Here is a 27,637-nt window from a genome sequence, read left to right as displayed (position 1 = left end):
AGATGTCGTCGGGGAACGAAGGAGTCACGGTGGCTCCCAGAAGCCCGATCGGTTATGATAATCGCTGCTTCGATCATTTTTTCCCTTTCGAAATTTTCCGAGATTCTTCAGATCGCCTCAAATTCAAAATTCATCGTCTGACGCTGCACCGGTGAGCCCGTGAATATCGTCGGTGTTATTGTTGCTTTCTTGCCGTTTTTTGCTGAGGTCGTCAGGGGCTGCGACCGGTTCGATACGGACTATCGACTCATCACAGTCAGTCTTTGCACGTAAATCAGAGCTGTTCAATCTGCAAACGCCATTGATGATGAGCTCCTGTTCGGGTTCGTCGTGCTCGCAGTCGTTGAGACCAGGATCGATCCACTTTGGCATTGCTGGCTTCCTTCGAGACGATGAAGATTTGTTGTTGGTCTGGGTGGCTCCGTCGAGCGAATCCCGATCGCTACCTTCGGTCGCGGTCGGCTCTTGGCTGTCCTCGTTGTCACTCTTGCCGTGACCGGTCGCCATCGAGAGGTCTAGGGTTCCTTCGTCGTTCGTCGACGAAGGCGAATAGCTGTTGTTGTAGGAGATCGCGGGTGGCGTCGAATTTCGCGACGCCGAACGATCCCCGTTCTGGATGTCGCGTAGACGCTGAACGAGGGCCGATCTGAAGGCGACTGGGTCAAAGTTGTTTCCTTGGTCGCGCATTGCAGGGTTGAGCTCTGGAGGGCGAGGGTCCTCGGGGTTTGGCGAGCAGTGCTGCTTCAGCCGCATGCGGTGGTTGTGGAACCAATTGGTGATCGTACGCACGGACAGATTGAGCTCGTTGGCGAGAAACTCGATCGTCGCTTGATTCGGATAGGGGTCCATTGAGAAGGCGAGTCGGAGAGCTTCCTTCTGTTCGTCGGAGAACAGAACTCGCGGCTTCTTCGCCGCCGGGAATGGAGAGTTCGGCGAAGGGAACGGAAAACCAGCCAGTTCCATCCGAGGGAAGTCGACTTCGAGTCCTCGACGCCGTTTGTTAGCTGCAAATAGTCTGAGATCCTCACGACGCTCGTTTTTCAGCGCCTGAAGTTTGTCCACATTGTGCGGGTCGCTCAACCACAACTGCATGCGAATGAAGGGCTCCCGGCCCTTAATCGACAGCATGTGCCACGGCTTTGGTTTGGACAGCAGTTCGCTCACTGACCCCTGCGATAGGCCCAGCACCGCTTCTCCAAAGATCTGAAAAGAGAAATTGCGAAATTGAAATTTATGCATCCGGAGTTTGGGACAAAGTGCCACCGTATCGGGGGGATTCCAAGGGACCTTCTTGGGCCATCAAAAAAAAGAGCCATCTCCGAATTTCGGCAGATTGATGCAATGTACAGGCGGAAACTGGTTCATGGGTCCGCTCGCGGTTCCAGCGAAAAATGGACCTCGGTCGGGTGGAGCTATCAGGCGTCCGGATTACCATAGGCTCGCATGGCCAAAGGTCCGGAGGAAAACGAACGCCGATAAGTCGGGTGGTTTCCTTGCGAAGATGGACCCCTAGACAGCTTTCACCGTATTCCATTTAGGTACTTAGGAAATGGCTTGAATTCTGCGTCAAGAAACGGCGAGACTAGAGGATCTTATCGAGATTTCCCCCGTAGGACTGACTGAGAGGATGCGCAATGAGGGCTTACCTTTTGGCCAATGTTGTGCGCCATGAGTGTTTCCTTGATACGGGCCGTGATGACCTGCGTGTCCAGATCGGTTGTCAAAGCAGCCATCTCGTAAACGGAAGGCTGCATGTACGGCGATCTACTGTTGCTGATTGCCGCTGGGTTTTTTGGGCTATTCGTGTTATTGTTGTTGTTGTTATTGTTGTTGTTGTTGGTGAGGTTACTGTTATTGTTGTTGTTGCTGCTGCTGCTGTTCGTCAAATTGTTCGAATTACTACTGGTATTGTTCGAGTTGGGATTACTGCTGGAGTTGTTGTTGCTGCTACTAATCGGTGAAGGCGCGTTTGCCGCCGTAATCGCTGCGATCGGCGTCGGCGAAGGTGAATGTGTCGCCAGAGGAGGTAACTGTCGCTGGAGAGCTGCGAGGGCTGCGGGTGGGGTGAGATTTAGATGAACTTGTTCTTTCATGGCGGCTTGGAGTGATTCGATCGACGAGTTTTTCGTCGCATCGAACTGGTGGTGTCGAACAGGCGTAACTTTGTTCATGGCGGCCGCCGTGAAGCCGGCGGTCCGCATCAACTTTTCCGGAGCGATCTTATACTGAGAGGCCACCAGTTTGTGAACGGCCTGTTCGTCCTCGAGGAAGATCTTCATGCGGATGAAAGGCTCTCGGCCCTTCTGAGTGAGCATGTGCCACGGCTTCGGCCTCGCGAGCAGGTCCGAAACGGAGCCCTGGGAGAGTCCCAATACACTTTCGCCAAAGAGCCGCTGCGAAATGCTGTATTGAGAAAGCTGCTCTTTGACCTTCTTGACGATATCTTCGGTGTTCAGATTGTTGTACTTGTCGAACTGTTGCTGCGTGATCGGGGGCAACACGGCCTTCGCCTGGCGTGGACTCGGCGTCGCCAGACTCGGCATGGCAGATTGCGTCAGGAGCGAATTCGTGATGCTCTGCATCCGTTGCAGGGGATTGCTTTCCTCGCTATCGTTGGTCACGTTCAGAACAGCGGGCGGGCTTTGCGCCGGATATTTTCTGGCTTGCTGTTGATGTTGCTGCTGCTGGTGTTGTTGTTGCTGCTGCTGTTGGTGATGTTGTTGTTGTTGCTGCTGCTGGACCTGCTGGGCAGCCTGAACCATCGAGAAGGCGCTCTGCTGACGCTCAAGGGCTTCGCGTCCTCGCGGATCAGCCATCGCCTGCAGATTGATGCCGTTGAACAAGGCACCGGGTAAAGCTGCGCTGAATCGAGCCAGGTCGTGTCCGGGCGTCAGGGCCAATTGCGACAATCTCGAAATCTCTTGATGATAAATCGAGAGCGCCTGTCGGATGTCGTCCTGAGAACGATCATACGCCGAGGCGGGATTGCGGAAACTCTCTTCGACTCGCTGGCCCATCAGCTTGGCGAGTTCCTCCTGGTAGATTCGAGCGAGGAACTCGTGTGGAAGATCGATTCCTGCCTGATCCTTGTCTTCTTTCTTCTTACTGAGATTCTGAGGACTATCGGCTGTGTCGGAATCGGGCTCTTCCTTCTTCGGCGTCATCGGCGTAATCATCGCTTGCTGGGCCTCGGAGAGAATCTGGACAATCCGATCTTCGGCAAGGTCTTCATGGCGGAAAGCGCCGACCGGGGTCGATGGCGTCTCCTTTGAACCCTTGCGTGGTACAAGTGCCTTCAAAATCATGATGCAGTTCTCGTCGGTGGCCCAGGCGTGCATTTTTCTATAGGAATCGCGCCCTTTCTCGGTTAACTTGTCCCATGGCTTGGGCTTGGAGAGCAGTTCGCTCACCGTGCCCTGCGACAAGCCCAGAACGTACTTGGCAAAAAGCCTCTGCCCAATGTTGTGTGCACTGAGAAGCTCTCTGACGCATCTGGCAATCTGGCCCGTGTTGAGCGCTTCGGACTGATACTTGTCGACGTTCTGGCGCAGACACTCCTGGAGGCGCTCAAGGCTGGCAGCGTGCTCTTCGCCGAAGCGAGAGCCTGAACCTTCCGTTCCTGACGACATGTCGTCGTGTGATTTAGGAGTCGCGGGAGGACTGGCTTGACCCACACATTGAACTCCAGGTTCAGATGCTTCTCTTTTGAGCATGCGAGAGAATGTCGAAACAATCTCCTCCCCCAAGAGCGACCCAAACGCCTCAACGTTGTGTTGCAAGCGTCCTCTTTCTGTTGGAGTGAGAAAAACAAGAATAATTAGTGATGGACTTAATAAATAGGGTTCATAGGGTTTCGAGTTGGAGTCCCTCTCGCATATATGTACTTCGATTCAGATTTATGGCCAACAGCCCTACTGTCTTCGGATATCGGGACGGGGACTTGTGAACAATGCTCAGCATGATCAAGGAAGTAAAACTGACCGTTCTCTTCGGATTTCGCGTCATCGATGCCGTCAGTCGAACGCGGCGACTCGCCACCGGCGTCCTCTCGTTTAACCGGAGCTTGATTTTGATTGAGTATAGCTAACTGGTTCATTTCGTTTGCGACGAGATGAATATGCTGCTGCTGTTGTTGTTGCTGTTGCTGCTGTTGCAGGTGTTGTTGCGTTAAGGTTAATTGATGATGAAGTTGATGGTGGTGTTGACTCCCATTGTGCAGCTTCCTCAACTGTGTCTTGAGGTCATCGTAATCTTTCTGACGTTCGAGTTGCTCTTCGAGCTGCTGAATGGTCCGGCTCTTCTCCTTGACCAGCTTTTCAAGCTGTGCGATTTGCTTGGCGCTCGACTCCTGTAACGCATCGACTGTGGCTTTGACCTGGCGAAGTTCGTCGAGGAGCTGGGCCACGTCCTGACTCTCTTTCGGGGTCGGCGGAGTTGCCGGGCGAGATCCGTCCATCGCAGCTGAGAACTCGCGAAGGCGTAGGGACTCTCTTTGGGCTTCCGGGGTACGCTGGAATTCGGAGAAAAGAAATGAGCTTAGTCAAGTCTTCCAATGGAAACAGGGGGAATCGTCTCGCAATCGCGATAGGATCGCGGTGTTTTCGTCCAAGATCGGAGTTCATGCGTTTCTACGGAGATGCCTCGTCATTCGGCTCCCCAGAGGAAGCTCGGGCGGTGGCACGATCGTATTTTTTCCTCATCCGTGAAGAGAGATGAATGCGATCTTCGCCAAATTTGATTGTTAAAGGACGCCTGGGCGCCTTTGTTATTCTAGAGAGATATAGGCAGGCAACGGCTGCTGGCTGAGATAAAGGCTTGTTGTTTTTGTTTGCTGTTCCTCGTAGGACAGCGGCTCCGACTGCGGCGGCAACCGACCACCCAAACGAATAAACGAGCCACTGGAGCACTCGCTTAAACTTCCCTCATGCAAACCCTTCGATCCCTAAATCCCCTGGTGATGGTTGAGATGCTGGTGATGGGAGTCCCCACAGGACTCGGCGGCGTCAGCGGTATTCTCTCAACTTGGGGCGGTGGCGGCGGCGGAGGAGGAGGAGGAGAGGGGACGAGGGGTAGGAGGGGAGGGGAGGTAGCGAACGGGCATTTACTGCCCGCTCGCTGATTGCAACCAGTGACCAGCGGTGTATAACGGCAAAAAGTCAAAGCAAGGCTTCCCACCGCTTCTTCGTCTTGTCCCTCTTCGGGTTCGGCCGAGCAGCCAGCGCAGCGAACCATCAACCAACCCACGAAGGGATGGAGCAACGAACGAAGTGAGGGCCCTATATCGTACGCAGCGCAGCCTCTTTCCCATAGGGCTTCGGATAGCCAATCGAAGTTCGATCTCGTCATCGGCTCCGCCCTCCGCGGGGCCTTCCGGGGCCCAGCAACAAGTGGTCGTCCGTTGACAGGTCGACGTCGCGCGCCAATATCGATACGAGTCGTCGGCGAATAATTCTATTGACCACGGCCCGACTCGAACAATTCGCTCCTGCGAGCGTATGACGAAAACCTCCGAATCGATTCGGAGATTTTCCACCGACTTCTCGAGGGAGTTTAGGTCTCGAGAAGCGTTTCACATTCGGACGATCGAGACCGCTCCGTTGCTAAGCGTTGTGATGGGATCCTACGACAGACCAGGCGCTAGGTATGTGGAATAATGTAATTTTAAATTTTCGATCCGCTTTGATCAATGCGAGCATTAGGCACGTTCCGACAACGAACATCGCGAGCCATGGGAATCTCGTCGTCGTCGGATCGAATTTTGGAGAACGAAACACATTCAGCTGTAAGAAGAGATCGGGGGTCGGCCGGAGTAGGGGGGATTGCGATCGTTCGGAGCCATCAATAGGATGAGACTTCGGAATGCGGAATTCCGCGACGACGAGATTGAATGTTTTCTGCGACGAGCCTACCCAGAGAATGAACTTGCTGGAAGCTTCCGTCATCTCCACTTCAATTTATGCCGTTTCGGGCGAAGCAAGATTCTATTTAGGTCGTTGCTCAGAAAAATCACCGCGGACGTCTCTCGAGATGAGTGCGAATTTCCTTTGGATCATCAGATGATCGTAAGTTCGCGAGAGGGGATTTTCGACTTGGTCGAAAGGAAATTCCCAGCGATAGAATCGCTCACTGCATAGCGACAGCTCACCAAGAGAAAGCTACGAGTGAAAGTGAACTCGAGCCCGCCGACTGACGAGTGAGACGAATGTTTGGTGATGCAAGAGTTAGATGCAAGGTAACTTGCTGGCGCACCGTTCCAAATGGGATCTCTCGTCGTTGTCGTCGTCGTCGTCATCATCAGCTGGGGGTGCCAAGCGATAAATAAGATGCACATGAACCGTTCGTTTCTGAGGGATTCGAAACAGGCGCGGCTCGGGGTCGTAATGCAAGCGATCGAGCCATGGGGGCGAGAATGAGCGGGGGAGAATAGCGGGCAGCGCGGGGACAGCGCTGCTTATGTTGTTTTTGTATACGACTTCGTCCAACTGTATGTGTGTGCGCCTCTGTTCGCTCAAAATATGAAGTAGCTCGCGCATCGTCTTAGGGAATTAAAACTTTATCGACCCCACCTCGGCGACTGTCACATTCACCGAAGCATTGAAAAATTAATGACTGATTGTATTGATGGATGTGTGACGATGGAACCCCTTTTTACTCTCTCCCCGGAGTATCTTGAGATATTTCCGATTGCGTATCAAACAACAGTTGTTCTAACCGACAAGCAAGAAAATATTATGTTCTCTTGATGGCTTTCAACACCGAGGCGCTGCTGGGTCGGCGTCTATCACATCTTTCTGTATCGGCGGTAACCCGATACTCGAGGCGAAATTAATATTGGAATCGTCGTTGTTCTTTGCACTGGCTGTTCTTTCTCCTCTGTTCTTTCCTTCCAGCGACAGACTCGATATCTCATCCGTCGCGCATCGAGTACAAAAGGGCGCCCTGATAAGCGAACGCCGCCGTCGCGAGAATCGAACAGACGACTGTCTTCATTCATTAGTCGCTATGACGCCAGAGATCTATCTGTGGAGGACGGATACTCTCGAAGATCATACGACGACGGAAGATTTTCGAGGATACCGACTTCCGTGTTTTGCGTTCCGTTCAATCGCGAGTTCTCAGTGTCCACTCCATAGGTCGGCTTGGAGCTGCTCTACCCGTCGGGCAGGGTGTCGTTGGCATCGAAAGTAAATGGCTGAATGGATGAATGTTGAAGAAACGCCTCGGGCCAATGTGGACAAGGGTCTCTCGGCTTAGCGTGGTGCTCGGGTTCGCTGCTGAGATCGGAGTGGGTGAGAGGAGGAGGACGAAAATGAAAAAAAAAAACGCCAACGACGAGGTTGTCAACTGCACGAGGAGCGTTTTATTAATTTTTGAAGGAGGTGGCGAGCTTCGCCTCGTCCATACCCGCATGCATGCATCCAAGCTCGCTCGCTCGGACTCATACGAGCTCGATTGCTTATAGTTGGCATCACTGGTTGACTTGTTCGGCGGCCTTAAGCCTTTCCCGCTTTTCGAACAGCAGCGGCGACCGACGACGACGGTGGCAGCAGCCTCTCGTTGCCCTGCGCGGCAACGCATGTCTTCTTAGCAGGACGGCGTTTTTTTTTCGTAAGGCGACGATGCTGGAAGCATGCCTTCACCAGCACAACTGTCAGAGGGCCAAATTGAAAGAATGCAGCTTCCATTCTCTCTGACATACTTCTTCCACTTCTGTGCGCGCGCTCAATCATGTTTAGCCTTCGTTCTTCTCCCATCGAGTCCGTCGCTCAAGCAGTGGCCGCCCCAGCGATCTTGCCCTCCCAGTTCTATTCCTCGGTTGTGCATCCGATCAGCTTTTAGTTTTTCTCCGTCCTCCTAGTGGACCACGTGCAGCTCGTGTTCGAATCCAACAAAATGCCGAGAATGCGTGCGTGTTGCGGTCGAAGAATGTTCATGAGATCGGCGAAAATATCCGCCGAAGAAGGTACAGTCAGAAAAGCGCTCCGCATAGACGGACGGAGGGAGGGAGGCAGCGAGCGACTGGAGGGAAAAAAACGGTTTTGGCGGCAATATCGCTTCGGTCATTAAGAAGATGGCGAATTGAATTGCTGTCAATAATCGACGCCCTTTCGAACCGATGCATTCGAAGTGGATTTTGCCCGATTCTTCGGGCCTGCCCATTCTGACTGGTCGAACGCTTCAGTGCTTGGCCTCAGAGGACGCACCCAGCCCTCAGGTCAACACGACCTGACCCCGAAGATACGCTCATTCTGCTGCTTACACACACGAAGTCACTACTACTAGTGCCGCCGCCGCCGCCGTCGCCACTACTACCGCCAACGCCACAACACACCGCCGCCGCGATCGGCCGCACTACTGCTTTGGTCTTCGGAGGATCGGAGTATCGTAATCCTTGGCTAATATCCGCCCGCTCGCCTGGTCATTCATTCGCCGATCCGTCGGTTTGCCCGTCAATCCGGCTGATGAATCGACGCAAATTACATTGAAGTTCGCTCGAAAAAAAACAACTCCAGAATCGCAATGGGGAATCAACGAGTCTTTGCCAGCGCACGACAAAGGCCCGGTAGACTTATGTAGGTTCCGCGAGCGGACAATCGAATAATCTGGAAGAACGCAGAGGATTCAAGACTGCCGTGCAGCGTGCCTGATAACACATCATCACACATCCCAACAATAAAATCCGGACTGCAATCTGTCAAATCTTGAGGAAACGTATCAGGATTTGTTGGCGCACGTTTCTTGTTCGAAATCTCGAATTGCTTTTAGCGATCACAATCCCTGGGAAACGACAACCGTAGAAGATGTCCCGAAACATCCAACTGTCGCGTGATAAACTCGCTGTCGGACACACAGACAACGAGACGGGCGAGCAGCCGCCCGACAGCGAATCCTTTGTAATGAGTTAAAGAGTTGTGGGATTAGAAAAGGAAAGAGACGCTTTTTTCATCTTTGTCTTCGCCCCTTCGGCAACAATGTATTCATCCAGTTTCAAGTGCTGACGAAACTTGTGAGATCCTGGCGAGAGTGCAGCTCGTCGAGTCCTCTCTATCGCCGAAGCGCAGAACGGCTTTGACGCATTCTCTTAGCGATGTGATCTGAGGACTCGACGGCGAGCCTCGTCATAGTCGGTGTCGTATGCGATTCCGCGCTCTCACTCCGCCGTCTCCGGAGACGTTTTCTCGGGAACATCGAATGGAGAGTTAACGCTGATTTTGAGCTCACTGGGCGGTCCTAACTCCGAGGGAAATACCGGTGGCTCGTCCGCATTTAAAAGTCTGGTCTCTTGACGATATCAGCATTCCAGAGCAGCGATCAAACTCGACGCATTCGATCAGCGCTAAGGTTCATCGGGAAGACGAGATGGGAGAGCCGAGCCCGGCTGGTCGGGCGTTTCCCCGCAAGACTTCTACGGGGGAAAAAACACCGAAAAAGATTCTTAGTCGCCGGAATAGATCCGACGATGGGAAATAGTTGTCAACGGCATCGAAGGGAGATGCGATTTTCGACAAATGACGCCAAGATCGGAACGAAAGTCACCCGCCATCATTGTACATATTCCGGGGAAGAGAATCAACGAGATTCTGGCGATTCGGCAGAGGCAGTCGGACTCGCAAAACGGATCCAGAACTTGTACCGGAGAAGACGGTCTAATCTGGACGCATCCACCGACGAAGCTGCAAATTGGCGGTCCCGCGGAACCACAGACGGACGAACGGACTCTGCCGATCATGGAAACGATGTCTGCTGAATACAAATGATGGACCGCGTCGTTCGGTATTTCGTTCGGCTCGGTTTGGCGTTGCGTTGCGTGGGAGCCGACGAACAACGTTTCTTCTGATTAACGATCGTAAGCTAATAGAATTTGAATCGGTGATTCACCGCCATCGGATCGTCTCGTCACTCAATGACTGTGACTGATTCGGGAATTCTTCTCCCGTATCCCTTCGTTCGAATGTCCGAAGTCGTCTTGGCCTACACATTTCAGGACTCGCGAACGATCAGGCTGAACATCTTGAAAATGAAAACAAGCCTGAGGGAGTTTTTCCCGAGGATCGGAACGCCGGGTAAATTCATCCCAATTAACAACCTTCTCAAACGCTCGGCTCAGGCCACCGCAGTATCGTCGATTCATGACCCACAGTTTAGAAAGAACACCAACCGCGCCGTGATCGATTCCGTGCACATGAGATGCGCCTCAAATTGGTCGTAACACCGCGTTGTCGATTGACCAGTCACCACAGACTGACTTTCGACGAAGAGCGCCGCTCTTCGAACACTGGCACATCTCGATCAGGCGCTCGACCCATGTCCAAGAGCGGTACACAACCTATCAATGGGGCTCGATCAAGCCGCCTCGAGAGGGAGTTAACTGGATGGAAAAGAAATGAAAGGCTGATTTGACGACACTCATTGCCGTCCATCCATACATCTATCTACCTATCTATCTTTTTTCTTCTCCGCCCGCTTACTGGATCGTCGGTCGTCGGTCCTTTACTCGTTGGTTCCTTCGTTCGGTGGACGACGACGGCGTCAATCGACGGGGCCATTTTCAAAACAATGACATCGTTTGAACCGAGCGGAGTCAGGCACAACGACCGAGCGGGTGATCGAGAAAGCGCACGAGCAAGTCGAGAATTCGTTCAATTTTTGCTCGATTCGATGACTGGCCAACCCGTACACTTCTGTGACGAGGCGTGAAACTGCGCGAGGCTTCCCTGGACCATCGTCGATTGCGGCAAGTAAATCTGGTGGCTCATCTCGACGAGCAGCAAAGGCACCGTCGATAAGGAACGCAATAATAATAAAGGAAAATTGTATTAACGAAGGCGACTGCACCAGAAACAGGAGCGTCGATAACGAAGCGGCAATCGACGCCCCGAGTGTCAATTGTTCAAAGTTCTGGGTGAAATTTTTTTGAGGATTCGTTTTCGTTCTATTTTTCTCTTTGTTTCGCAGTCCCGTGAGTCCGCGGAACCTCGAGTCCAAGCCGCCAATCGCGATACAACGACGAGGATAACATCGGCTGCTCCCGCAGCAGAAAACCGTCCACGACGACGCTGGCTCCGTCGGTGCCCGATGTTGTCGAGTGTTCGGCAACAAGATGCCTCTTCAGAACGGTCACTTGGTCTTCATTTCTTCCCGCGCTCCATTATTGATCGAGATTGATGTTATTGTCTGCGGTTCCAGATCCACCAGGACTCACTGATCGTCCCCTCCCGCTTTCATCGGCTTGACCAGTTGTTAGCAGACAAACGCGAGCGAAGCATGAAGCCGCCAAGGATGAGGGTTCCACGTACGGATGTTACGAAGGAAATCGAGAGTAAGCAGCGAACGAGAGAACCGACCAGCGAAGGCGCTAAAGCTTCTTCGCGTCAAGTGTGCACAGGTCTGTTGGATCATTATCAGCGTGCAACATCTGCGGAGCGATTCGCCGAAAAGCTCCCGACGTATAAACCAAAACCTGTTGCCAGGGGAACTCTCTCAGAGAGGTGGACTCCTTCGCAATTTCGGGACGTAGATGGTACAGAAGAAAGAATCCTCAGGAATAGTTTCCTTTTCCAAAAGTTCTAGATTGCTCATATGGGTAGCTGATCCCATTGAGTCGTCGAGACTCAGCGCTACAATCGAACGAGAATCAGGCGTCGTGGACAACAAGCGGATAGCTTGGGGAATGAAAGCGAACAGCCGAGTGAGCGGGCGAGTCAGGAGGCTACTACTACTACAACCCTTCGTTTTTTTCCTTTAACGCTGACTCACCCATTACTTCAAACAAACCATGATAGCGACGACGACTATGAAGAGTACAACAACGGATTCAAGCAGGGAATCGAACTCGTTGCTCGAAAGCAAAATATTCGTGGGATCATAATCGAGAATGATCGAATGATCGACTTTGACGGATGTTTTCTGGATAATTTTCTCGCAATTTCCCGACTAGCCAGGCACGTACGAAAAATCCCGTGTCAGCGATGTACGTGCTCGTCGAGAGTGCGATATCTCGAACACCTAGGTCTGGCGCTCGGATATCGCCACGATCATGAGCATCGCTTGTTCTGAAAAATCCGGAGAGAAGGATCTCGAGAGACATGCGACATCGGAACTCTTCCGGAATTGTTTGCGCTCCCGCCTCGATTGAGCCATCGCAAACAAAGATGAGTTTCTTGGTGGCAGACGTTTTGATATGCTCTCGCGATGAATACGATCATCGGCTCGCCCGTGTGCTCCGCTGTGCATGCCCGTGCGCCTTGATGAACTTGCTCCGAGCGTCGAACGGAATAAGCGTCATTCTAAGCGCCGTCAAAGATACTGGGGAGCAGACAACGAGCACAAGGCCGCGTTGACCATTCGCCGCGGTCGTCGTTGCGAGTGAGCATAAGCATGCAAAAAATTTGATAGAACGTTTTTTTCGTCAACCGCAAAGACGTATCCCACCGAGACAGGTCATGGCTGCTCCCTCGACGCGCGTGAGGGAGTCGGATGTTGTGACGAAATTAGAGTGCGCGACATCCGAATCCCACCGAAGTATCAATCCCTTTCCGCGGTCACCAGGTCCGCGGAAGATTCGAACGGAACAAATTTCAAACGAGTCCCCGCCGAATAGGCAAGCGATACAACAGGGTGCGGCAGAAGCGAATTATTATCCATCGGTGCGCGTGTCCGACGATGGCACGTCTTTCGGCCGAGCCATAGTAGGAATCTAGTAATAGACGAATCGACGGATGCGTTGGCGTTCGGTAGAATGAAGCATCAGTGATTTTGAACTTGGTTTGCTAGCCTGTTTGCCTGCCTGCCTGACCGACCATTCGTTCATTGGGCTGCTCGTGCCGATTTTCTTGCTACGCCGATGCAGAACGTCGCAGCCGAGCCCAGATCACAGTGTGACCCCTGGATAGATCAGCAAAATATTGGAGGAGTTCAGCGCAGATCACACGGGAGTGGAAATCCGGCGGCATTTCCATCAAGAAGAAGCAAAACCCGATCGAACTCTTGATATTGCTCGGGATCGGGAATTTTTCTCCTCTACTCCGAGAGCGTGGAATTCTGTTCAGGCTCAGGGTGAGCGAGAGCCTCGGAAGAGCTCCCGGGAGACCGGGAGAATAAGAGTCTTAAAGTCTTCATTCAGGAGTATTCACCCGAACCCTCCGTGATATCCTGTAGGCATCGATGGATCGGAGTCGAAATTCCTGGCATACGGGCATTGTGCGATTCGGCATTAAGAATGGAGACTCCTACGGAGGGACGAAGGCGGCAACGGCGAGGGAACAGAGGGCAAATGTTTGATATATGCGTTTGACGTTTCCCGGCTGCTGTCAGAATGTTCGAACGAGTTTTTAGCGTCACAAAACAAATGTCCGATCATTCGTGCCACAAAGACCTCGTCGTCATCGCACGAGCAAGCATACGCGAGCGAGCGAGCATAGTATGAGCATACAGCGAACGTTGACGACAACGCGACGCCCCCCTTTCAAGCGGCCCATTGGCGGGTCGAACGGGCTGCCTGGATGTTCGTCGCCGTTTCCATGACTGATTCCATACGCCGCCGGCTGACTCGATGCGGGGCACGCCCTGGTCCGCCGCCGCTGCCGTATGAGTGTTCAGCTCGAAGGGAAAACATATGGAATCGAAGGAGCGCGCAACAGAGCGCGCAATATGTATGCCTCTCACTAGTTTCCGATGCTTATTGCTGTGACCAATAATTCCTTGTTCTCTTCGGTGTAGAGAGCGGTTTTCCCGCTTCACCATCACGCCGGCGTAGCGACGACCGTTATAGCGAATATCGGAAGGTGATCATTTCAGTATTCTTTCCGAACATCTCACCGCAAACGGAGGCTCGCTTGCATCGTGGAGAAGGTCGAGTTCGAAACATTGTACGCATTCATATCTCCGCAGCTCCAAATCCGAACGAGCGAGGGAACGCGAGAACGAACGAGCAGACGGCTGCCTGGGAGAACGGGTCTCGATGCAGTTCAAATCCGAAATTGACAAAAAGCCATGATTAGAGATTTTTGGCAGCGAGAGTGATTGAAGAGATATCTGTCCTTCGTTCTCATCCGACGGACGGACAGATCGACCGACCGACCGACCGACCGACGAACCATATATATGCGAGGGTATGTATGTATGTAGGTGCCGAAGGGTGTCGCATTTTGCATCTAAACCCCTTCATGGACAGCAGCCATGGCAAGCATCGTCGTCGTTGTTGTTGCTGCTGTCGTTCTTCCTCCCCCTGCAGTGCTCCGCAGGGTCGTTCGACCGACCAGCCAACCCCTTGCATCATTTTTTGCCGGCTCCGCTCATCCTAGAATCGAGAGTTACCCCTTCGCTGGCTTCGATAGTCGTCGCTCGCTCGTTCGGGGTCCTGTTTGAATTCTACACTTTGGGCTCTCAGTTTCGGCAGACAATCATGATGTCGCCCTCCCAGAGGGAACGCTCAAAATTCGGGCTGATTTCCGATCTGCGAATCGATTCGATACGTTTTCTCCATCGCGTCGCTCAGGTCTCCATACCTTGACGTTTGTCAATGGTCAAAGCCTAAATACCCACTTGAGGGCCTGGAGGGTCATCGGAGCGATGTGTGGCGGAGCCGCATGGAGTGCGATCAGGGAAACAAGAAGCCGATCCCACACGGAAAGGGTTGTTTCATTGGAGAGCTTTCCACCCTCGACGCCACCCGAGCCTTCGTCGTTCGCCATACCTATCAGTCTTTTGAGCTCTGCCGATGCGGATCGATATCTGCGGAGGAGGGCGAATACCATTCCATAGCAGCATTTCTATTCCATACACTCACACACAATACCTTCGCTTTCGCTGCGGGCTTTCGGAGGTGGTGCCTCGGTAGCGCTCCGTCTCATCTCGATCGGCCAATACTATCGTCAAGGTAAGCAATCGTCCGTCCTCAAGATTTCCATCGGAAACGAATCCATCGTTCGCGTAATTCCAGGGAGTCCCTCGTCGGGCTTCGGCGATCTACCCTTTCCATGCAGCGGGCACTCTCACCGCAGTTCCCGGTCTCGGGTGCGGGATTCCAGTGGTAGACTAGCACGAGCCACTCGAAGCACTCGTTGCACCTTTCCTCGACATCCCGACTGACAGGCAGGCTGGCAAAGGCCGGTAGTAACTCAATAGCTTCCGATATTTAATTTATTTCTTCGATACGCACGAAAACAACTGCGACGACGGCGGCGGCGGCGGCACCAACAACAACCACAGACAAAAGGAGAGCGGCCGAGAGAAATACTCCCGGAGACAGAAACAGCCCGCTGCTTTCCTGCCAACAAACACGAATGGCAGACCACGTCTTCCTTTCGATGCAACCGATGGGGCGAGATTGGCAATAAAATCAGACCGTTAGACACGTTTCGGGCATATGTTTACATGCATGCACATACGATGCAAGGGAGAGATCGAGCCTTCGTTGCGGATATTTGACCCATCGCAAATAGATACTACATATGTTCAGATTAATATGAGAGAGATCCAATTCTCTGACTGAGAGAACAGGAAGTTTTGAGGCATCGACGTCTGACGCTCATTCGCGGAGTTACTCTCCGCCTATTCCCCTGACTGCCCGGAGACCACCTCCGATTTCCCTCAGTCCCCTCCGACTCTTCTTCTCCGGGCTCGAGTCGCGTACAGGAGGGTGTCGGTGACGCTCACGGTCTCAACTTTCAGTGAAAGCGAGCGGGTCTGGCGGCACATCTCTCGCTCGATCGCAGGTCCATCAGGGGGTCGCGCGCGCTTGGCGATCATCGTCGCCGAAATGGCGATCGTATTCGCTGTCGTCGATCGTAGAGACTCAGCCAGACAGTTTGAACGCTCACGGGTCCCCTACTTTTCTATTTTTCTTTTTTTTCATTTCCGAACGAGGCAGGCGTCGCCAGAGACGCCCGCCGCATTTCTTCAAGGAGCTACGCCCGGCTTTCCGCTGCCGCCGCGCCGTCAGCCGTTCAATACGGCTGAAACAGCGCTGGCCGTAAAGACCGATGCGGACCCGACGGACGAGTGGACGGAGCGACAGACGGTCAGTCAGCCGATCGGTATCAAATAAACGAAACGTCCACCGCTGTCATTAATCTACCGTTGACGTTCACGTCTGCGGCATTCGCTGCTGCCACCCTACCCCGCCAGCCCTGAAGCCACTCGGGATCATTCCAGTGTCCACCGTCAATGGAGTGATGCGCCGCATCGATGGAGTGACGCTACAATGGCTCAATGAAGTCGTACGGAATTTTTTTCGACAAATGGAGCTTGACAGTCGACGCTGAGACCGAAAAACTGCAGTCAGAGAACAAACGACTGGAAAATCAACGCTCATCTCATGAAATAGAATTAAGAGCGAGAGAGCTTCTCGATCGATTTCTCGTTGCATCCGGGCGAGTGAGCTCATCAGGACGAATCTGGAACCGCACGCCGCGCATAGTGATCGAATCGAGCCCCTGATCGGGATGGCCATGAGACGCTTCACACGGACGCTTCGGATAGTCAGCATCCAATCCTCACTAACAATGGCATCGTTCGGATCCGTGAGCTGGCCCGCCGACAAGGAAGACTACATGGAGAGCAGGATCGGGGACGAGCGAGCGACCGACCGACCGAGCTAGGAGTTGACGAAGCCGAGGCTTCCACCCCAATTTTTCGAGAATTCAAAACCAATGCTGCGTCATTCGCGCGCTGTACCCCTTTCTCGACTCGCTGTTCAATAAGTTTTTCACTCTGTCTGTGAGCCAGTCTAGATCTCAGGGGCGGGGGACGAGAGGAGGTTAGAGGGAAGTTGAAAGGGACAGGCAGGGTGAGCGAGCGACTCCCGGGAGGAAGGGCGACACGAGGGGCCACAGTAGGACGGGGACGAGCTAGGTCGCTAACCAGTCCAAGGCTGGCTGGAGCATGCCAACTCCGAGATAGGGCCCAGCTGATCGTCTGTGAGTGTTCGGAACGCTTCATTGGACAATCGGATCGAGGAGCTCCGAGGAGCTGAGGGACGTTACTTGACGGGATCAGAGACGTATAGGCGGTTCCGCGCAGAAAAAAAAGGTCTGAAGGCGCATGGGGATCGAGGCCGTCGACGTGAGGCTGAAAGACTGTTGCGAGCCGCTTTTCGAACTGCCAAACACGGCTGTGACCGACAGCTCGCACTTCCCTGGTCATCTATCCCCCTCCACACACAAAACGGGTCTCGAGATATGATGAACGTCGTACAGACACTGAGTACCATCCGAATCGACGAATATGTATCCCAAAATGCAGCGGGTTGGCAAGTTTTTTGTCATAGAGTGAATTTCCTTTCGCCATGCCTTGCACTCAGTTCCGGTGTCTGCCGCGGTACTGTGGCTCTGTCTACTGATCATTTGTTCCGCAAATGTTTGGCTTCTCCTATATTCATGTGAGTCTCCGAGCTCTGCTCGACGTTCCCTCCTCTTGGGGGAATCCTATCACAGCAGAGAAATTACTCTCGTCGAGATCTCGCCGGGTACCGCAGTGCGTTTTGCCGCGAATTCGTGAACCGCACGTTCCGTAGCCCAGAGAATCGGGGTCGAAGTATGCCTTAGCGTCCATATCTTGTGGACACATTCGTTTCTTTGTCGACTTTTAGCGGATCGCTTTGCCTTGGACAAATCGCCGACGAATTAAATTTCGGACTTTCTCTCGGGCAATGTGCTCTGAGTGTTCTCCGGCGATGATCGCCTGGACTGACCCTCTGAAGATTTTTCCTTAGGATTGCAGACGAAAAATCCTGGTAAACTTACAGGGGAAAAAAGAAGACGGACTCCATAGTGAGCCACAACCATTCGCCTATCGAGCGCATTTGCCCTCGACGGCGACGACGGCAGAAGCGATGAGAGCGACGTGCCTCCGAGTCGATCCGTTGGCTCAAGCTCCGCTCCCGAATTCGTGAAAGAAGGAGGAGGAAAAAACACAGACTCATACTGTGCGATCTTTCTGCGAATCTAGAGCTCACTATGAGTTCCTTCGCTCGCTCGCTTGCTCGTTCACCCTCCTCTCGCCCGCTCACCGATATCGTGTAATGGGTCTAAAGAGGTATCTGGATAAACACGCTAAGGACAACCGCGAACGAAAAAAGAGAGGAAGGAAGTAAGACTGAACCCGAGCGGGGAAGTGTAGACGAAACGTTCGAATTGAATTGTGTTCGCTCGACTGTTACGATACCCGTAATACTTTATCTCTTCACGGACTCGATAGCAGCTCAACGCACGAGCAGAACAACGAGAGGCGTGGGTTGGACAACGCCGTCATCGTCGTTGAGAGTTTGGCACGGTTGCCGATATTGACTCCGAAGTATGGCAGACTTGCTTCGTCATTTTGTGTGAAACGGTCAAAGTGCGTCAAATGGCGTTTCACACTTTCGGATGTCGCCTTCAATCTCGGCTTCTTCATCGGTACATGTATCGACTTGACTCGGACAGCCGACAAACTTTCAGAAAAAACGAGGCGAGCAGCCACATAGGATCAGGCGAAGCCGGGAAACCGATTCCTAGTGCCCGAGCTCAGAGAGAGCATCGCCGAAAACCGAAACATTCACTGATATCCGTGGTCGGAATTTCGCTCGTGAAATCATACATGGCGTTCCGGGTCGGTTGTACCCCCTTGTTTCCGCCGGTGGGGACAGAAGCAATCGCGAGCAGGGTTCGAGAAATTCGAAACAAAACAAGAAAACGAACCAGCGGCGGAATCGGGCGCCTCAAAGGATTTATACATCGGATCTGCGAATTCCCCTTTGCTGTCGCCGTCATCATCAGTGCCATTATCGTCGTCATCGTCGATTTCGTTTCGCTTTGCTTTCTGGGCTTTAATACCAAGACAAACTTCCTAAATCGCTGTTTGAGTCTTTTGTCGTCTTCGACCCTTTTGTTATGCTCCGATTTGTTTCCTGATTCCTCTTCTCTTGGATCATCGATGGGTTCGCATTCATCCGCGCGTCGGAAGATCAGACACACGAACCTAGAATCGGGCATCTAGCATAACGCTCACGCGGCTGACTACCGATAGTTGGTTTGCTATGGTCGCCCAGGATCGGAAGAAAGTCGTTTCGAGCAGCGACGGCGGTGGTGGCAGCAGGAGAACGAGTTCTCAACTATTCGAACAGGCGTCCCTTCGATCCCATCTGGGGTGGCTAGGCGGCATCGTAGGCAAAGCTAGGCTAAGCACATGACTCATCGGCGATAACCAATACGAAAGGGTTGCAGCAGCAGAATCAGCAGCAGCCAGCAAACCTCCCCCGGCGCGCTTGTTCCCCACCTCCTAGAGCTACAGCTACCACCACTATTTCTCCCCCACCCCCTTGTTAGTCTGTATGTGTGTGTGTGTGTGTGGGAAGAGAATTTTTAGCCTTTAAGGCTGCTTTAAATCGGGAGGGCGCCCATCAACTAGCTCCCCGAGCACCCCGCCCCTTTTCTCCTCAAAACCCTGCTTCACTCACCCGGTGAGTGAACAACGGGTCATCTACAGCCGCATTTACAGTTAAACCTCTCCTCTGGCTCTCGTACAATCCGCATTCTGCTTTGGACTTTTATACCCGCTATCATAATCTGAACGGTGCCGTATCCTTCGAGCGAGGATCATTCTGTGATGAGCTGTTGATTATTCAGCTAGCCCGATCTATTAGGATCCGGATTACTTCGATTCGCATCCCGGCTACAACGGATGTGGATAACTCACCTGAGTAGAACGATCTACGTCAATCATGAGCATGGCAACCTCATAGCTCGATCGCTGGGTCGCCCTGAAACAAGAAGGATGGAATATTACTCCGGATTCCAGCAAGCTCCGATCCGATAGCATTCTAGTGATCTCGAATAATGGGGCCAAACTCCATCTGTAAACCATTCAGCCAGATAGAAAGCAGTATCAGTCCCCGTGAACCTTGACAAGGTCGACGAGTTTTTTTCTCTCTCGAAAATCTATCTGGGCACGTCTTGAGATGTTCTGTTGGTCTCCGTTCTGCTTGTGACACTGACTACGGATGAACGGACGGATGGGCGAATGAATGAACGATACAATGACCTATCATGAATAGCGGTGTAATGAACAAGTTTTTTGCTCTCCACCCGGCATCGCAGTGGCCGCTAGCGGGCTCGTCTTGCTCGCTAACTCGATGCTGGTGCCGCCGTCACTGATGATAATATATCGAAGCTGAGACGGGGCGGCAGGGATAATAAATGAATAATAATGACATTATTATTATTATTTTTATTTATATAGCTCCTTCCACTGAGGGCTGTCGCCGGCGCTGAAGTCACAGAGATGGCGTATGTATTATTACATGAACGGAAGGGCGACCGGAACGGGACTAAGAGGGTTGGAAGGCTCTCGGCAGGCGGGCAAGGGGTTTGGGATAGCAGGATCGGAGACAAGGAAGGACGCACATGAAGCAAGAGGCAACGGGGGAAGCTACCCGGCCGTCCGACCGGCCGACGGATGGACTCACGGGCCGGCGAACGGCAGCGGTGACGTCGTCTCACTCCACTAATATAAATGGCGCACAAATGATCAAATTAATGATGCTTCAGCAGGCCCTACTTATAAATAGAGGAGATGATGGCCAATGATGGCGACAAGATGACGACAACCGACCCTAAATGAAGAGTATATATAAGAATCCTCGAACCGTCCCTCGCTGATCTTCCGATTCCTCTGTCCTGATCCCCTCGTCAGGACATCATGACCCCTACCCCGATATCCCCTGCCTGTCTCCTTCGTGGAATGCCAATCCAAGTGTTTCAAACTGCGTCATTAGGCGCTCTCCTTCGCAGTATTCTCTCATCGGAATCTGCGATAAGCTCGAGTTTTATCCCAGAGATAGGATTCGGAGAGGTGAGAGACAAGCTCTTCGGATCTCGAAGTCGCGCTGCTGATATCGATGCGGCGTTTCGAAGATCCTACGGTCGCTTCGAAAGTAAACGCAGAATACCACTGGCTTCGAAAAGTTGTAAAGGGTGGGGGTGGTTGAAATAGCGGCGATCCGCGCGTGCGCTACATCAAACATGATTGAACAGAGTTTTTTTCTCTTCTCGGCTGGTATGCTTCGTCTTCCGTGGACGTACGTAACGTCATATGCGTGGCAGGAGGTCCACGAAGGAGCAATCCGACGGGGGACCATCTTCAAAAACAAGACACACCACAAAAACAGTTCGACAGCCAGCCAGTCAGCGATCCAGACAGCCGTTTAAGTAACCAATAGGCTGGACAGGCGCTCACCCTCCCGAAGCTCGGAAAAAATCGAGAACCAGGCAAGGGAAATGATCAGAAAGTGGATAACGTGGAGCAAAACCTTTTGAGATGAAGAAATGATTCCAGGACAAGCTCCGCCGATCATGGATTCGACCTCGCTGGGAATCGTATCTTCCAATTTCCACAATGAAATCTGGGCTTGTCTCTGTCGGAGGATCCGCGTCTTCGTCCTTTTCCCCCATCCGTCTGCCGGCGGTAATTGATATTAAGAGTCGCATCTTCCTTGGACGTCCGATCATTCAGAGCACGCCCCCGCCGAGTATTTTTTCTCGCCGATGCCGATAAAACGAACAGAATTCTCGCCGGATCGTTTGAGACGAGAGCGACTCCGCTCTGTATTCCTCTACATCGGAGTCTCTTCTGCTCATGTGATCGTTCCGTTCCGGCATGATACTGAGAAGAACACTGAAGATCTCGAGGAACGGAAATAATTATTTTTTGAATTCAGTTGCGGTTGCTTGCGCCTCGAGACTTTTTGATGGATTACTTATCGCTGGCCGACATGAATGGATACTACGGGACCTTCGTCGGCCTAATTTGGCGGAATGGCCAGCCCCGATGACGGCGGATATGCGACGGCGAGGACGATGGGATTGGTCGCTCCGACGCTGGCATACAGTTCATGAGCAACGTTGATCATCACGTCGATGTCGCTTCGCTTGCGTCCGGTCGTGTTTTTTAATAAGGGCTCCGATGCAAGCACTGATAACGAATACTAGTAATAGCACAATATGACGATGATGCCCTCATCAAACGATGAGCCCGCTTGCCCGGTGCGCTCCTAGACGCGCGGTTCAGCCGAGCGAGCTGATAAAAACCATTCGACCCCGACGGCTCGGCTCCGCTCCGTTCCTGCGGTGGTCCCTCCCTGCTTCTGGGCATCGGCGACTCGATCTCTTGTCGTCGAGAGTGGTCCGTCAATGGCGTAGACCCGAAGAGGAATCGAACATTTGTTGCTCCCTCGATTACGCATCGGATACCATTCACCGCCAGAGCATAGAGGAAGCGATTCGTCGGGATCTCTTTGGATATCCAGACCAACCGCCATAGCAGCGGGAGTCGGAAAAGCTCTGCATCGCTCTCAGAAACATCTCAAACTGATTCAGAGAGATTTTTCTTTCAATATGGGGGCGGGATCTGAGCCGGCAATGCCTCGTATCAAAAGGAATCGTTCTCCGCGCAAGCGGCAAATAGAGCTCGGGAGTGTGAGAGGCAAAAAACGTCTAACGATGATATTTCTCTCACTGCTAAACTTCGGCTTGCAACACTTTCGAGACACCGAGAATTTCAAGTGGTTGCATCGTCCTCGGCAGGAGAACTCTATCAGCCTGAACGAATAGCTTCAAGGAGCACCAGGAAACGAAGGTAGGTAACACTTGACAGTTTTTCGCACCACTCGGCGACGACTTAGGCGACCGTGTCAGCAAATACTTAACGAGACTCGTGGAGATGCTACGACCGTTCGTACGCGCGAAGGCTCGCATCCAGGCCCATGGCGGCTCCGGAAGGCCTACATAATACAAATGATGTGTTATCAGGGATACGTATCCCAGGAGCCGCCTCGATGTTTCTGAAATCCGTTTTCGGGAAGTTTGCCGCCGACTCGCAAAATACTCCTCCCGTCTCAACACCGATTCAAAACCGAAGTCAACCAAGCAGCGGGGAGGGTGAACCGGTGACACGCGATCAACGAATCCGAGCGGAAAGGGGACACCGTGTGGTGTTGCATGTAAAATGATTCGCAGACGAAAGTCCAAACAAAAAGCTAGACGGCGAGACGCGCAAAACATTTTCCGAACATATCGAGTGAATGTGCGCGCGTCCGAAAGTCGGCTCCCCATTCACGATACACTTTGCATCAGAATGTTCGGAACAGGAAGACAGATCTCGACATACACGTTCAGCCAGCGGCAGCGGTGGTGACGGAGGCAGCTAGGCAGCCAGCAGGCGAGCAAGTCGAAGTCCGTCGTCGCTTTGATCTTACGATCCCAAAGCATCATCATCCAGGTCGCACTCGTCCTCATCCTGGTCGTTGTCGTCGTCGTCATCATCATCGTCGGCGCAGTCATAGTAGTCATCATACAAGCCGTGAAATACAACCCTTCGCGGAGAAACATTTTCACTTTCTCACACGCGAACCTCCCCGGGGTCGAGAACTCGAACACATACCGCCAGCCCCGCGTCCCTTTTTTTTCATCCAGCTCCCTCTCGCGCATTCTATCCCTCCGCTCGATTCTCCTCGAGCTCGACGGAGACTCTTCGGATCCAGCCCCCTCGGTCCCTGTGGCCTTGAAAGATGACTTATGTGTGGGTGAAAGTTGATTGATCCACAGAAATCCCTCTTTCTTTCTCGTCTTTTTTTTCGAACAACAAAGCTGTCGGAATGGCTTTGGGGAAGGAATTCAACTTAGAAATTGTCGAGAAGGGTTCGCTCGGTCTTTCTTTCGTCCCTTGTTCCTTCCCTCGGTCGCAGAAACATTCTCGCTCAGTGGTTTTGTAGGTGTTTTTTTTCCCGCAGCGAGCACACACCACCATTCTGAATTTCCTCGATTCCGATATTTTCTCGAAATTGTTGCGATGACCGGGATCTATCCTTGTCCGAGGCCAAAGCAAGATCTCGTGCTATTTGTTGACTGCGGCAGCGATGAGACGACCGATAGGTATCCGCGATGGCATTCGTATGCGTGTGATTATAAGAGCGATCGCGAGCACTATTCCGTTATCGGGCTCACCTTTGAATGCCGTCGTCGGGTTGCAGAGCGATTGCACTGTGAGTTTCTGTAAAGGAAAGAGATCACAGTTGCAGTTTTTGTCGTGTTCAGCCTTGCTTCCGACGAAGCCACGTCATGAAGTGATCGGGGAGGAATCGAGGAGATTAAAGACGATCCTGGGCAAGGTCATCGATCAGAGACTTCGACTCGGAGAATCGAATAATTCTCTGAGAAACGTTAGGAATCGAGGATTCCGAATTGCAAAATCGGCGGAGAATCCATGGTGTTGTGGAAACCTTGCGATCTGGACCGGCTGTCGGATCATTCCTTCTCCGCAGGATTCCTTTCTGAGCGAGACGCACCACGGACGAAGATGCTGTCGCTGCTCTCCGGAGATGGTTGATGACGTATTTTCTCCCTTCAATTTTTTTCCTCCCGTTTCTGCCGGTCGTCGCTGGCTCTCTTTATCTCCCTGTGATTCCAATCTGAATCATAGCCGGGCTAATCGAAATCGAGAGAGCTTCGGGTGAAACCCTACACCGCACAGCAGCCCGTCTCTGCCTACTTGCATGATTCTCTCACTCTCGATCGCTCTCTCTATCTTCGCGAAGTCTTTGTAAAAACATATCCGCTCAAGGATTTCTTGCTTTTCTCCCCTCCCCGATGCTCACCCTTCGAGGAAGGCGAGCGCGCGACTGTCTGTAACCGATGAAATAGAATGAGTGTCCTTCTTAACCTTTCCGAAAAAGAATAAAGAACCCAATCAAATGCAGTTGGAGAATAAGGAGATGATGAGTAGCCGACCCTTCAGGCTCAGGGTCTAGCCGTCTCGCTGCCTGCCTCCCGATAGGATAGTAATTTCAGGTAACAGGGAGAGAAGACGATCTCCTCAACCGAACACGGGAGAGTTCCCCTTCCTACCCTCTCTCCGAATTCCGATCCCGATCGATTGAAGCAACCTCTAAGGTCAGCATATAATTCGGTCCCATCTTCCGATTTTTAATTCATCGTTTCGATTATTTCAGGGAGAGAGATCGCCCCGAAATCCGATGGGCCTATAAGAGCTCGCTCAGAGAGCCTATCCGTCTGGTCAGCGAATCCTCCCGTCAGTTCCGGATGGACCACGGTGCGCGATACAAACATAACACATGAGCGATTGACGCCGACCACGAAGAAGTCGACTTCTGCGTCAACGGTGACAGTGGCGGCAACGCCTCATTGGCGACGACTGTGTGTGTGTTTGTGCGCGAACGCTAAGTATGAAGATCATCTACCTCCATGAAGAGAGCCCCGCTCGCTAACTTGAGAACGCATTGAATGCATTCTCTTCGCTTCACATTTTCTGATCAAACAATTTTTTGAGAAAATTCTCGCCCAGAACCGCAAGAGTGGAGAAATCGGAGGACCCCCATCTGAGTCGCACAATCACAATCAGAGTAATGAAACCCTAAATTCCCAAACGGATTCTCTGCTCCGAGAGGGATCGGCTCCTGATCCCGAGCCTTGGAACTCTCACTCGCGACGATCATACCCAGAGCCGGATTTGGATGCCACCGGAATTAAACGATGGACCGAGCTGACAAGAAATCGATGGCAGGAGTCCTCCCGAAGAAATCGCGAACTCCAAGAAAAGAGAGAGGAAGTCTCCCAGAGATGAGCCGAGCTTCCGAATGGTGTCTGGAGATATGAAATATCCGAGGCAGGTAGCCGGCAGGCGGTTTCCATTATAAGAGACTCCGAAGGAAATTGACGCTAAAAAATCTCAGCCGAGTCCATAACCACCGGCAGCAAACGACTGAGTTTTTGTTCTTTTCTCTCAATATGTGTCTCTCTATTCCCCTCTCGGCCTGATTAAAGATGAAGTCTATCCCCAGAGGATGAGGCTGAAGTGCCGGACAGATCGAGTTAACGCCGGCCGGCATAGGCACCGGTGGTCTCGTAGCGGCCGTCGCCGCTTCCTCGAACCTCCACGAACCATTATGTTATTAGCCTTGGCCATCTAGCCATTTTTCCGTTTTCTTTTCGAACGAGCCGCCCTGGTCTCGAGGTTCGAATACCGAGGATGGGGCTTCCGATCCCGAGGTTTGAATTTGAGGCGCCAGCCAACTTCCCCCCGCCCCCTTGATACCGGAGCCATGGTTCGGTCAAGTTTTTACGCTCCCGGAGCACGACTGTGCGCGAGATCTCTGATCGATGTCGAGCTCGAAGGTCGGGGATCAGGATTCGGACTCCTACGGACGAGGTCCTGGATGACGCGGTGGTGGCACGCCACGGAATGGGGAACAATCATAGAAAAGGAGAAGGAAGCGTAAGGGATCGATGGAACCCACCTTTGTTGTGAATGGCCGGCTTCAAGTACGGGCCGAAGGTACACGCAGGTCCGATGGAGCCCTGGAATCGGAAAGAGAAGTCTTCAAAATTTGTTCAGAAAATCATCCACTCTGCAGAAATTCATCGAAGCCGCAACAATCCGACTCTTATTTCCCCGCAATGGGGTCGCAAGCTCCGCATTTCGGGAGCAGGAATTTTTCACGTCCTGAACGAAATGAAGAAGACCGGGTGAATAATGCACCGGGTACGCGATGTATCGATGCGTCATTCACACCCAGTTGTACACGACGAGTCATGTGGATCGGTGATCTGAGTAAGTGATAGACGACTGGACGATCGAGTAAGGTGAAGAGGGGACATCGACGAGACGGACGGAGCTCTGGATGATGGCAGCGTGATCAGATGTTGGGGAGAGATATTAGAAAAAAAGAGAAAAGCGATTGGTCGTATCCGAGCTTTGCGTGCCCAGTAGGCTCCAATCGAAGAGCGCTACGCGTACACAGATAGCGACGCGTTGATAACGTGCCAGAGACATGGGTAGGCTCCGTATCGGGAACGGTCGAATCGAGAAGTCGAGTCCGTTCGAATTGAAGTGCGTCCGAATTCGATCTGTACACGGCTCGGGCAAGTTTCGCTCGTGATCCGAAGTGCTTTCCGTTCTCGTATATTTGCGCCTTCCAAACGATCGCCGATGGAAAAAATGTAACTCGACCGGAGGATTTCGGACGTACAGAACAAGACGCGCCTCTCGCGGTGAAGACTCGATCAATCAATTAGGAGAGTTTTGATCCGTCTTCATAATTCTCTGATAAGTTAGCGCCAGCTTCAGCCACTCGAGTACATTCGGAACCGCGCACTAGAGAAACGACTTGCTTTGAGTGGGAATGTCAGCTAATATATTTGAATTAGGTAGTTGATGGTAGCGAGACGTCACTTGTACTCGTCTTTTTCTAATTTCTCCTCCCGAATCTCATCCTCGACGCTTCGCCATTCCTGCACGGGCAGTCGGGAATCAAGGCTTAAACAGTGGATTCAGGGGAGGGGGGGGGGGACTCGATTCGTCAAAGTTGAGTCTCAGGAGAACCACGTTCGAGATCCGAACCCTTCTCTCCTCTTCCCTGTCGCATAGTCTTCATGCAGCCTAGATCGGGATCGAACCACCAGGCGATGCCTTGTATTATAGCATGCGGAAAGCATCATCCGTCGACAGTTACGCGGAATCCACGAATTCCAGCTTGAGTTCGCCCTCCACAAGCTCCCCTACAGATTCAACTCGAACAGATGCGAGCGCAGAGACATTAATCGAGACGTCTGCCTGTGGTCCCGGCGGAATGGATGACAGAGTTCGT

General features: G+C 52.4%; 1 protein-coding gene across 1 annotated transcript; it reads right to left on the bottom strand.

Moving 5' to 3' along the window:
• Nucleotides 1-123: 123 nt before the first annotated feature.
• ct (homeobox protein, cut) lies at nucleotides 124-26,556 on the bottom strand. Its single transcript, XM_029110920.1, has 9 exons — nucleotides 26,491-26,556; nucleotides 26,288-26,348; nucleotides 23,979-24,024; nucleotides 23,231-23,347; nucleotides 19,675-19,738; nucleotides 3,982-4,510; nucleotides 1,956-3,790; nucleotides 1,647-1,817; nucleotides 124-1,203 (listed from the first exon to the last, which is right to left on the bottom strand). Exons 1-9 carry the CDS (start codon nucleotides 26,554-26,556, stop codon nucleotides 124-126), a joined length of 3,969 nt encoding a protein of 1,322 aa, XP_028966753.1.
• Between the last annotated feature and the right edge of the window lie 1,081 nt (nucleotides 26,557-27,637).

The sequence above is a fragment of the Galendromus occidentalis genome, unplaced genomic scaffold (genome assembly GCF_000255335.2).
Source record: "Galendromus occidentalis unplaced genomic scaffold, Mocc_1.1 scf7180000077167, whole genome shotgun sequence".
NCBI lineage: Eukaryota > Metazoa > Arthropoda > Arachnida > Mesostigmata > Phytoseiidae > Galendromus > Galendromus occidentalis.
The sequence above is the reverse complement of the archived record's forward strand: the minus strand, read 5'-3'. Positions and strand labels throughout refer to the sequence as shown.

What these genes read in the sequence shown, in the direction of transcription:
- ct (XM_029110920.1), bottom strand. Translation starts at nt 26,556, where the DNA reads ATGACGCATCGATACATCGCGTACCCGGTGCATTATTCACCCGGTCTT. An exon ending in CCCGACGACGGCATTCAAAG is followed by an intron (nt 23,348 to 23,978) that starts GTGAGCCCGATA and finishes TTCTCCGCGAAG; the next exon opens with GGTTGTATTTCACGGCTTGT. An exon ending in CGGCAAACGCGCCTTCACCG is followed by an intron (nt 1,818 to 1,955) that starts ATTAGTAGCAGC and finishes AACAATAACAAC; the next exon opens with AACAACAATAACACGAATAG.